The sequence below is a fragment of the Chamaea fasciata genome, unplaced genomic scaffold, assembly GCF_029207755.1.
Source record: "Chamaea fasciata isolate MVZ Bird 193981 ecotype frontalis unplaced genomic scaffold, bChaFas1.0.hap1 SCAF_1, whole genome shotgun sequence".
Lineage (NCBI taxonomy): Eukaryota > Metazoa > Chordata > Aves > Passeriformes > Sylviidae > Chamaea > Chamaea fasciata.
The window spans coordinates 134894491-134907159 of record NW_027094086.1 but is presented as its reverse complement, the minus strand read 5'-3'; the positions used below and the strand labels follow the sequence as shown (position 1 = coordinate 134907159).

At 45.1% G+C, this 12669-nt stretch overlaps 1 protein-coding gene across 1 annotated transcript; it reads left to right on the top strand.

The window, feature by feature from the left end:
* Nucleotides 1–5981: 5981 nt before the first annotated feature.
* SKIDA1 (SKI/DACH domain containing 1) lies at nt 5982–12435 on the top strand. The gene has a single exon (XM_066198916.1). The coding sequence runs from the start codon at nt 7203–7205 to the stop codon at nt 9663–9665; it is 2463 nt and encodes an 820-aa protein (XP_066055013.1). The 5' UTR covers nt 5982–7202; the 3' UTR covers nt 9666–12435.
* Nucleotides 12436–12669: the final 234 nt, after the last annotated feature.

Genomic DNA, 12669 nt, shown 5'->3' with positions numbered 1-12669 from the left:
GCCATGAAATCTGCAGCCTCTGCTCGCGGCGGGCTCCGGCGACGAACGGGGGGTGACTTGAACCGCCCCGCAACTTTCTCCCCGTGCCCCGCACCCTCGACCCGCCGCCAAAGGTAAAAGCTGGAGCGAGCCCCCTCGCCAGCCCCTCGCAGTGAGGCTCAAACGGAGGAGAAAAATGGGAAATGTTCACACGGAGAAGTGGTTCCCTTTGTTCTTTCATTGTTTCTACCCGAACTGGCGGATACAAGGGATAAACACTTACCTTCTCTCCTTTTTGCTCCAAAACATACACCTTCCCATCAGCTTTAAAATACACGGTCCACTTTGGAAGCGACTACAAATGGCGGGAGAGTTTGTATTCCATTCTTTTACACTCTGCTCTTTTTAGTGTAAGATTAAGTTGTCGAGCACGTTGTTGCAAGCCCCCCGCCTTAGTGAATGGTCACGTTAGGACCCTCCAAGTCCATCCTAATTCTGCCAGTAGAATTGAGGGTATTGGAGGTCTAAACTTTCAAAAGGAAAAAGGCCTGCATCTATCGAGCAGACCTGAAAATGCACTCAAATTCCTCACTCACTTCCACAAAATGGATATAAACATCTCACCCCAGACAACTCAATGAAATGTACATTTTAAAGCCTGAATGTAGAAAAGCTGTTCCCTCGGCTGAGATAAGCTAAAAGCAAATTGGCGTGAAGAAAATCTACCTCAGTGTATTCCACAGCGGGAATAGTCTCTGTAGTTTAAAACAAGTAAATAAGAGCATCATATGGAAATGCTAAGCGTACAGTTAAAAGGAAAACAACCTCAGAGGAATATGCTACCCGGGGTAGAATGGGGAGAATCACAGTTTTTTAAAGTGTCCCTTTTTCGCAAAAATTACTGCTTTTCTTTTTTCTCCCCATGCAATCCAGGCGGGGGAGAGGAACCCATTTTCTGCTCTCTTTGTAGTCCAGTCGGCATTTTGCACCCAGAAACACAGGCAGTTCCCCCCCAAACCTTGCTTTAATCTGATTACGAGGAGATTTGCTGATACAATGAATATTTGAAATGATCCTTGTGTCTTAGTGAGTGGGAAGCATTTCCAGGCTCCCGTTTCCAAGGCTCCCTGCTGCAGAGGGAAGAGGAGCGGTGGGGAGACCCCGCTCCCCGAGGCCCTGGCGGGGTGGCAGCCGGGGCTGGGGGGGGACAGCCCCCCCCTCCAGTGCCCAAGGGCGCTGGATTAATTTAGCTCGACTCCCTCGGCCGGTGGTTGGAGCAGGATCTTTAAGCGCCTTTTCCCCCTGCATCATCACGCCTTTGCCAATTGAAAAATAAACAAATAATGGCAAAATAAATTTTAAAAAAGAGAGAGGATGCAGGCGACCCAAAGTAATTGTGGGACCGGGAGTGCATGTTGTCTCACACCCCCTCTCCTCTTCCTCCCCCTCCTCCCGATGTGGCCTTAATGGCAAACTGGAAGACCAGTTTATTTCATAGGGCCATATTACAACCAACAAGGTAAATAGGGAGTCGTGGGGGAGAGGGAGGGAGCGGGGAGGGAGCAAAAGGGGCTTTTCTTTGATAGCGTTTAATTGGAATTGAAACATTCTGGGGCTGTAAACATTCTTTATTTATTCAGCACACATAAGCGGGCATTGTTTTATCACCATCATAATTACGGTGTCCTTTAAACTGACTGATAGCAAAGGAGATAAGGGAATGCGCCTGTAGCTCCAGATCAAATCGCTGCTTCGCCCCTCTCCCCGGGTCACCAGGATCCACACGGTCCTTGGAGATGAGGAGCGCCGGAAGATTGAGGCCTGGCTATCCCTTACGTCATGAAAGTGATTTGTACCACATTGCTAATTTGGTGCAATTCATAACCTCCTGATCTCCTTCGTTTGCAACTGCTTTTCGTTTTGCAGGGTATGTTTTTTAAGATGTAGTTTCCCACCACAGAAATTAAGAGTGATCACCTATGTGCAGGAGAGGATCTTGTTTCCCAATGTTTGTTGCTTTACCTTTGTCTAATTAAACATGCAAACTTTTAGGATCCTTTCCGAACAAAGCCTCACCAAATCCCCTTTACGTCCAAGGATTTGCAAATTTATAAAGGCTGCATTGAATTCGGCATGGGTCAAGGGGCAAAAAAAGGGTAGAAGGTCACTGCATTTTGATTATGGGTCAGTAAACAACATGGCATGTAGTATGTGTCCAGAAACTCCTGCTAAAAAGTATTTTAAAACTACTGTGAGTATTAAATTCAAGAAATAGTCTTAGCCCATAGTGATTATAAATTGCACAAAATTCCAGTGTGCAGGAAACACTCCAGCCCCCACGAAAAAACAAAAACAAAACCCCCACAAGCTTAAAAAGCACTTAGTAGAACTCCACATTGCATGTCTGTTTAAAAAAAAAAAAGGGGGGGGGGGAGGAAAAAAAAAAAAAAAAGAAGAAAAAAAAAAGCCTGAAACTTCTAGGCATAAGAGTGTTAGCCCAATTATGATTTTTTTTCCCCCCAGACTGATGGCTGGTGTTTCTTTGTCCCACACATTTAGGAGATTTAGTTATACATTCTGATACATTGTCTGACTAGAATTTATGGCAAATTTTAGTTACTACAGTCACATTGGGCTGACTTTAAAATAGCAGAAGGATCCTATTATGCTATTCTTTGACCCTATTATATTTACGTTACTGGACTCTTTGTGATAGCTTATAGCTGCTTTCTGTGTCCTCCTTGAGCAAAATATGCCCAACAGGAACTAGAAGCAGAGTGTAGTGTTAGAAACCAAGTTTTCGTGTGAAATATGTATTTCTGCCCAGCATCATGAAAGGAAAAGGTTTATTTAATACTTGTCAATACCTGAAGCCATAGTCCAGCATGAACAAATAATAATAAATAATAATAATACTCTAATAATGTGGCAATCTTAGTGCGAAAACACACGTGACCCTTAGGTTTTCCTGAAGATTTTCAGAATTCTCCCCATTAGTACAACCAGTGGTGGACATTGCTGTTGCATTTCCCAATGAAACGTTTAAAAGACTGTAAATGGTGTGTGCATTACTACATTGCAGAAGGAAGAGGTCAGGCTAAATTGCACTGGTATTTAAACATAATCATACTATGAAAATAAATCAAAACATCACGTAAAAGGAGTATTTTAAATGTTACACACGTTTTCTTTCAGGAATGACATGGCTAAGCAGTTCCCTGTGAGCATATATATTTAAACACAAGTTTACAAAAATAAAAGTATATGATTTTCAACAAATGGGAGTGGGTCTACAGCGAAGTATTACGAATATTATTTTGCTCTTTCTTTCCTAATGAGGTTTATCCTTCGGCCAGACAGTTTTAAGACTGAAATACTACTGGCTGTAGGGTGTAGATTGCAGATTGCACGCTACTCAATGTGAAAAGGAGCACATTTGATTGATCGCCTGTGTGTGCCCATACACACAACTCTCTGTAGTTGCATGTGTATATATTTGGCAAAACCGGGCATCTCTGAGCGTCCTTATCTTAAGAAATGTGAAACAAACATCCATTCCTTTAATCATGTTCATCTTTGATCACCAGCAAGGGTGACACAGTCCACAAAATTAACAAAGAAACTCCCTTGCTTTGGAGAGATAGCTACATGTACATCTGGGTGTGCACACTCATGCACATGGACACATGAACACACAGGCATACATCCCAGTAAGTAAATTATGGCATAACTTTTCATGTAATTGACACCAGACACCTTTAATTTTTCATTTTCATTCTTTTGACCAGCTTTCACATTAACAATCTAAGCCATAAATGTTGGTGGCTATTGATCGCAATCCCCTGTGTGCGTGCAAATCCATTTTCAAGTCCCCTGCCTTTAATGTGCATGTGCGTGTGCAAGGGGCCTCTGACGGCTGTTTGTCAGGATCTCCCCCAGCCTGCTTGAAGACGACCCCGGATACACAACGTGTGCCGATGGCCAAGGGAAAGCGCACACACACACACACACACACACACACACTCACACACACACACACACACACAAAAAGAACCAAACCAAATGATGGAGAAGTAAAGAAACAAAGCTCTCTTGTGTGAGATGCGGAGAAAGATATGCAACCGAAAGTGTGTGTAAGTATACTGTGGGGATGTGTAGGTTGGGCGCCTGACATTTCCCAAGACTTCTCGTGGGTTTCTCCCTGCCGACATCTGGCGCTGCCTCGACCCCGGTGCTCATGGCCGCACCTTTCAGGAACCCGAGGTTTGCTGAAAAGCCGTCTTTAGTTTTAAACGTTTGGGAGCACCGGAATTTAAAAAAAAAATAAAAATTAAAAAAAAAATAAAAATTAAAAAAAAAAAAAAAAGAAAGAAAGAAGGGAAAAAAAGAGAAAAAAGGGGGGGGGAAGAAAAAAAGAAAAAAGGACATTTTCAAAATAGCTGCCGAATCCACTGCCAGGCTATCACCGGCAGCGCGTGGGTGCGGGTCTGTGTGCCCGTGGCTCCCTGCGAGCGAACGCACGCGTGGATTTACACGGAAATCCGACCCAGCTGATCTACCTGACAAATAAAGGACTTTTCAGCCCATCGGGGTTTTGGGTAACGTCTTCTGAGCAGCTTTCTCGGAGTTTACTGTTCCTTTACTGTTGACTCCATAGCCTTAACCTTAAAGCAGGGGGAGGAGAGCAGTAGGGAGGGGGTGGGGGTGTTCGCAGCATATAAGTACATCAGGAGGAATTTTTAAACGACCTTATTGTCTCTAGCTCTAGAAAGACCACGATGATTTCTTTTTAGCGCCAGCAGCTGTTTTCTCTCGAAACTTTGCTTTTTTTGCCTCTCACATGAGCGAGCAGGAGAAAGGCAAGGCTGAGGGATCCAGATGCGAGGAGAGGGAAGGAAGAACTCCGCGGATGGTCTGAGCTGTGCCGAGGCATTGTTCACTGCTGCCTCTCGGTTACGTTTAAAGGCTGAAATATCACGAGATCCACTCAATGATCCTTTTCTAATTCGAAGGACAAAATGTAATTTGCTGTAGCTCTGCTTTCTCGGATGGGAATACTATCCCTAGGTTTCAGAGGGAAGAGCTAGGCATCGCGGTTCGCACACACATGGATTAAGTTGAACAGCGGCGATTACATCTGCGCTGAGAGCAACAGTAGTCCAGGGCTGACTTTTCAAATCTCAGCCCTCCGAGTTAGAGGCTCCCTTGAATAGACTTCCTCCATTCCCGGATGCACTTCTCCAAATTCCCACTTCTCTCTCGAATTCCTGTGAAATTGGGGGCTTGCCTGCATTTTGCCTTGGCATGCAAAACGGCGTTTTCACAGAGTGATTATGCGCTTTCTTTTAGCTGTACCTGACGGAGTAACACGAACTCCACGCACCATATTGCCAACACGCGGAGTGGATATTGACGTTTGGGATTGAAGATTTTAATTTTTTTTTTTCCCTCCGTCGATTTTTTTGCCAAGTCACAGCAGTATGAGATGTCTCATTAATCTCGCGGATGTGTCTAATTCTGGATGTGCAGTGATACATAAAAGTGCTGGTGTTTGTATCCAGCGGAACACTGGATGCACGGCAGAGATTGGTGATTTTTTTTTTCGCAGCGCCTAACGTGCAAACCGCAAGCATCACTTTAACGTGACAAGGGAGAGGCATGCAGCTATCGCAACATTTGCGAAATCCTCGTTCTTGACACTCGAATAATTTAACGTTCCTAAGAAGAGGTTAAACCTTCATGCTGCTTCTTCAAATTGATTTTAAGGGGCTGCTATAAATGGAGCATCAAAAAGCTTCGGCAGGGCTACTCCAAGCGGAATATGCAAACTGCGAGCCAGAAGCATCCTAGCCCGATGCAATATCGTACATTGTGTGTTCCAGCACTTTTTTGTTATTACGTAAAGGCTCCTGGAAGCACCTTGGATATTTTACATTCTCCTTTCTCTGCTGGAAGCAATCAGCACGCAGGAATCCTGACGTGGGCTCTGGGACTATAGGACATTCCAGCTCGTGATCCAGCACGGTTAATCGTGAAAAGTGTATACATTTCTGGCTTATCTATGCTTTGTTATGGGTCTGACGTGAGCTCACGTCCTCCTCCCCCCTCCTGCAATATTACAGGCAGAATTTCAGTTAAAAGTGTTACAGTATCACGGTGCGGGAACCCGTGATACTCAGACAGCAAAAATAACCTTAGTACCCGGCTATAAAAAGCTAATTAAGCAGAAGAGGAAAATCAAGAAAAACTCGAAAATGTAAGTACTCCCTCTCGTTAACAACCGAACATTTAAGTTTGGAGCCTCAGAAAGGGAAATACCAGGCTGTTCTGCACGTTTTCGCTAAGCTTCATTTTCCACACAATGCAGAAGAAAACGCTAGTTTAAAACGACTACGTTACCGAAGGATTTTCCATCGCTACGATCAGACTTATGTCCTTTAAATTCACGGCATGCACAAAAGAACAACGTTTGTCCAAAACGGGCTGAAAATACACGGAACGACAGAGGGAAAAAGCATACAAATCCTTCCCCCAAAGCTAGCGACGAGGAAGTCTGAGAAGGCTGAGTGTATTTGAGCTCGGATTGTTTAATAGAAAGATTTATATACTAACTGTATTATTTACTTTGGGAGGGGAGGTGGCAGTATAAGGGTATGCTAATTAGTGGGAGATTTTTTGGGGGAAGGGGTGGAATATCAATTTTTATTGCATCACCTGTCAGGAGTGTCCAATCAGCGTTGGCTTTAGGGGAATTAATTGATGAAGGTGTCTCCGGACGAGCTCACTTCACTCTGTCATTTTATTTGTAGCTAAAGCAGCGGCGGGAATAGCAGCTGCATTTCTTTTCTCTTCCTCCCTTCACATTCCATTATCATAGTTTCCAATGGAAAAGCAGGGAATGAAAGGGAACAGGTACTGATCTTCAGCAGGAACTTAGAGAAACACTTTGGCAAACCTGATTTTTAAGATTATATATTGATTGTAGTCTCACGGTATTTTTTAATTTATTTTTTTAAATTTTGTCTAAAGTTTGGCACTTCATTCACCAGGAATAACAGCCTTTGTTATATTTTATTAGCAGGATGCCTTGAGACAAATACAGCATCTGGCTGAGGATTGTGTGTGTGTGGCTTTTTTTTTTTTTTGCCTTTTTTTTTTTTTTTTGCTTTTTTTTTTCATCTCTCTCTCTCTCTTCAAATGCTGGGAATAATTTAATTCACGAAATGGGAGACCTGAAGTCGGGTTTTGAAGAGGTGGATGGCGTGAGGCTCGGCTACCTCATCATTAAAGGAAAGCAAATGTTTGCACTCTCCCAGGTTTTTACAGACCTGCTCAAAAACATCCCGCGAACTACCGTGCACAAGCGAATGGATCATTTAAAAGTTAAAAAACATCACTGCGACTTGGAGGAGTTGAGGAAACTCAAAGCCATCAACTCCATCGCTTTCCACGCTGCCAAATGCACCCTGATCTCCAGAGAGGACGTGGAAGCCCTATACACATCCTGCAAAACCGAACGGGTTCTTAAAACGAAACGGAGGAAACTAAGCCGGGCGCTGTCTGCCACCGATCTCCGGCCGGAGCTCGCTCCCGCCGACCCCTTCTCCGGCTTCTGGAAGGAGAACAAACTTTGGCTGGGTCTGAGCGACTCTCCACGGCCGCTGTTGCCCGTCCGGAGGAAAGCCCTGCGCCCGGGGGACACAGCCTTGCTACCGGCCGCTCATCTACCTCACATTTTTAGTAAATACACTGGCCACAGCTACCCAGAAATCGCTCGGGCGCCTTGCAAATCCCCCGTAAACTATGAAACGGCGCCGGCGGTGGGCGGCTGCGCGCCCCTGCGCTCCCGCCGCCCGCTCGCCGCCGCGGCGCGGCCCCGGCTCCCGACCGCCGGTCCCCCGCCCCTGCCCGCCCGCTGCCGCCGCCGCCGCCACGGGGCGGCCGCCGCCGCCGTCACGCTGGGCCCCCCCGGCGGCGCCCGCCGGCCCCTGGCCCTGCCCCGGCCCTGCCGGCCCCGCGGCGCCCCGCGGCTGCCGCTGCCTCTGCCCCGCGGCTTCGGGCCGCCCGCCTTCCCCGAGAGCGGCAGCAGCGACTCGGAGTCCAGCTGCTGCTCGGGCCGCGCCGCCCACGACTCGGACTGCGGCTCCAGCCTCTCCAGCTCCAGCGAGGGCAGCTCGGAGGAGGAGGACGAGGACGAGGAGGACGAGGAGGGCAGCGGCGCCTCGGACTCCAGCGAGGGCAGCTCGGAGGAGGAGGAGGAGGAGGAGGAAGAGGAGGAGGAAGAGGAGGAGGAGGACAGCACCTCGGACTCCGACTCCAGCTCGGTCTCCAGCCAGGTTTCGGTGCAGAGCATCCGCTTCAGGCGCACCAGCTTTTGCAGCCCGCCCGGCGTGGTCCACGCCAACTTCTTGTACCATCTGGCGGCCGCCGCCGCCTCCCGGCCCCCGGCCCCGGCGGAGCCCGGCGGGCTGCCCGCCCTCCGCGGCGCTCCCGGCGGAGTCAAGCCGGAGCTGCCGGAGGAGTGGGGCTGCCCCGGCTGGGCTCCCGCCGCCCCGTCGCTGCGCTGCTCCGGAGGCCTGGGGACCTGCTTCGCGGAGATAAGAGATGATAGGGTATCCGAACTCACATTCCCACACTCTGAATTTTCCAATAATGCCAAGAGTACTGACCTAACAATTAACTGTGTTGCAAAGGGGGCCTCTTCACCTAGCCCAAAGACAAACAATGCATTTCCACAACAAAGAATACTCAGAGAGGCAAGGAAATGCCTTCAAGCAACTACTACACACCGTGCAGATAACAATACAATAGCTGCTAGGTTCTTAAATAATGATTCTTCATCAACGGCAGCAAATTCAGAGAAAGATTCCAAAATCCCTCATTGTACTGAATTTGCCACGGATTTGCCCTCTTTACAAACTGATCCTGCGGAGGATGCTGCTTCTCCAGGGGCAGCAGCAGCAGCTGAGCTCCAGTGCACTGATACAGGCAATAAGGCATTGCCATTCCTGCACAGCATTAAAATCAAAATAGAGGACAGCAGTGCGAACGACGAGTATGAGCCTGATCTTACAACACATAAGCTAAAGTGTGAGTGCAATGATACTAAGGATGAGTTTTACGGTGTGACTGAGAGTAATAACCAGGACGCTTTATTAACAGCCAAGGAAGATTCTGCATGCACTGAGAAAGAAACCACTTCCTTAAACCCACTGACTCAGAGTCAGGTCCTCTCATGCACTTTAGGTACTCCAAAACCTGAGGATGGGGAGTATAAATTTGGAGCAAGGGTGAGAAAAAATTACAGGACACTGGTTTTGGGAAAGCGACCTGTACTGCAGACTCCTCCAGTCAAACCAAATTTGAAATCAGCTCGAAGCCCACGTCCTACAGGTAAAATCGAGACACATGAAGGAACACTGGATGATTTTACAGTTAACAATAGACGCAAAAGGGTAGCCAGCAATGTAGCATCAGCAGTGAAAAGGCCATTTAATTTCATGGCAAATTTTCCCTGTCCACCATCACTAATTATTGGCAATGATGGGGATTTGTTGCCAGCTTATTCCTTAAACACCACTAAGGATTCCCAACCACCTCACAAGGCCCATCCTGTATGGAAATGGCAGCTGGGCGGTTCTGCAATACCTCTTCCACCTAGCCACAAATTCAGGAAATTTAATTAATAAAGTAGTTTGGAAAATATTTTCTTGAACAACCTTTAACTTTCTTACCTTTTTTTTTTTTCTTTTTTACTTTTTTTTTTTTTTTTTTTTTTTTTTTTTTAAGTCTGCAGCATGGTTTGTACAAACCCATTAAAGCTATACACTTTTGGAATCCTATTTTATCACATTGTGAAGACAGAAAGTGGATTACTATTTTATTTACCATTACAACAGTGGGGGATTTTTTCATTATTTTGGGGTTTTGGTGGGTTTTGGTGGGGGGTTTTTTTGTTGTTGCTTTTTTTTGTTTGTTTTTTTGGTTTTTGTTGGTTTGGGCCTTTTTTTTGTTTGTTTGTTCTGTTGCATTGTTCTTGTTTTTGTTTTTTGTTTTTTGTTTTTGTTTTTTTTTATTATGATACATTCCACAGAGTACTTTCAGGCTAAAGACTCAAGTTAAACTCAGTTATTATGGTAGAGCTGGAACACTTTACTGTTTAAATGCTAATAATGCATCAGTACCTCAATTCAACTGCTGCAAATAAATGTCAAAAGGTTGAATAATAAATATTAGAATGAGCCATTAAATTTATGCACTAGATCTTGAAAATGGAAGTCTAACTGTTAATTCAGTTAAACTTTGTTAAGTTACATGGTTGCACAGTAAGGGTTCACTATAATTCAATGTGGCAGCAGTCTACTTTTCGGGAGCTTTGTTTTCGGGTGCAGAGGTGTCTTTTTCGAAGAGCAGTTGCACTTACTCCTTTTTTTCCGGTTTGGAAAAGACTGGGGTCCGCCTGTGACCCCAGCGGTGGGAAAAGCTGCCTCATTTGAAACCAGTAAATAAATGTGGAATTCTATTTTTGGTAAAAGGGTGTCTTTTTACTTGTACAGCCACTCTTTGCAATTGGGAAGCCTTTTTGTTTCACCCAGAGGTCTTAAATAAGGTTACTGTTATCCACTAATGTCATACTTAAGTTGTGGTCTGAACATGCCCCTTACAAACTTGCAAAGCAACTAAAATATTTGCCCGGCCAGCAGTACAATTTATGGTCCAGCCCCTCACGCTGGCTGGAGGAAATAGCAAAGCAGTAAATACAACACAGAAAGTGAAATGAGAGGCCGTAAGTGGAATGATTACACAAAATGAGAAGACCATGTTATTCATAGCTTTTTGGCAACAAAACTCAGGCGATTCAACCATGTTACACTTCCCGGTTCTATCCTCATCTCTTGAAATTTGCTGTCGTGGGTTTTTTTTTTTTTTGCCATGCCATCCTCTCTATGTAGCAGAAACATTTCTACTGCACGTGACAATCAGAGGCAATTATCTATATTTGCACTTAATATCGAAATAGTCGAACAGGCAGACTTCTAGAGTCTAGCCCTTGGTAAGACATGCTGGTATAATATATTGTGATGATGGAAGCAGTAAATCAAAATTATGGAAATTTGCACTGTTGAAAAGCATGCTTTAGCTTTATTTTCAATTAAAAACACTGTTTAAAAAAAAATCCTGATTCCTAAACACTTTGAATTATTGCAGAGTTATCCGTGGTTTCCTCTCCGTTTGTAAGTTCACTGTTTTTATTTGGAGGAAATACGCTTCAAGAGGTTAACTGTTTCACTCCCTCCCCCCCAACCTCCGCAAAAGAAAAGGAAGGAGGGGGAAAAAAAAAAGGAGAAAGGCTGGAGGCCGAGGTGGAGGCAGAGCTGAGGACTGAGGACGGGGGAAGGTATCTCTCAGGGGGGGAGGACAGATACAGCGACTTTGAAAACAGCCTGAAAAGTTTGTAGCTTGAGAAAGGCAAAAATAATTGAGTTGCTGAATCAGTAGAGTTTAGGATGAATAATTGCTGGTTTCTTTCTTTGGATTAGCATTTTATTTATACTAGATCATTCACAAATTAAATTTTAAGGATTCCACTCATCGATCAATCCCGGGAGAATAATTTATCACAAATCAAAAAAGGAAAACAAAGCAACAATATAATGTTTACTGTGTGACTCAAAGTCAACATTTCTGCTGGCAATCCACTGCCTGGGTTTCAGTTTTTTAATTCCTGCCTTTTGTGATGCCCTGTCCCAACCCCTCGTGTCTCCAAATATTCCAAGCAGTCACTAACTGATTTCAGCTCTGTTTACTATATCCACACCGGAGTTCTCCTCTCATTGTAAGAGGCCTAGTCTAAGAATACCTGCAGCCAAATATATTTAGAAAGAGTAAACAATTGCCTTTCAATGGAGTTACCCTTCCCCCCTGCATGCACATGCACACACACATGCACACACATCACTTTAAGCTGCCAATTGCAAAAGGTGCATTGCATACTTAACCGCTCTGCCGAAATTACGATGGTCATGAAAAATCTGCTTACTGAAGTTGTTCTGAGATGAATGTTTACATTCGTGTGTTTAGAGCTGCACAGATTACAGCCTTATTTCCAGAGAACTGTAAGTACGTACAAAATGTACTGCTCAGGAAAGCCCCTCACTCTGTTAGAAACCGTGTCTGCCTGACAAAGGTCTTCCCTTGACCAAAAAAAAATAAAAAAAAAAAAATTTAAAAAAAAAAAAGAGAGAAAAAAGGTTAAAAAAAAAAAAGGGGGGGGAAAAAAAGGAGAAAGAACCAAAAGCTGTAAAAGTGCAATATGCAAACTTGAAACCTAAAATTTCGCCTTGTCAGTTAAACAACATATCACTTTCAAAGTAACTCTGTCCCCTGACCCTGTTTACTTCCAATTAGAGATATGCTGATTTGGCCAAGAATTGTAAATTACAGAGGTGCATTTCAGATTCCAAAATAATCCGGGGTGGGGGGTTGGGGGTTGGAGGGGGAGGTATAAGCATAAATTTATACCAAATAGGCTCTGCAGAGTTGAGGACGTGAAATATGGCGCCCAGCCTTGCCAGCGGCCCGGGAGCTCCAGGCAGCCCCGGGCATCCCCGGCAGGCTGCTCCGCTGGGCTCCCCTCCATCCAGGCAGCAGCAAACGGCAAGGAGTTAAACAGCCAAATAATTTTCACAC

Bases quoted from the DNA above. Each gene is read 5' to 3' on its own strand.
- SKIDA1 (XM_066198916.1), top strand. From the start codon at position 7,203: ATGGGAGACCTGAAGTCGGGTTTTGAAGAGGTGGATGGCGTGAGGCTC.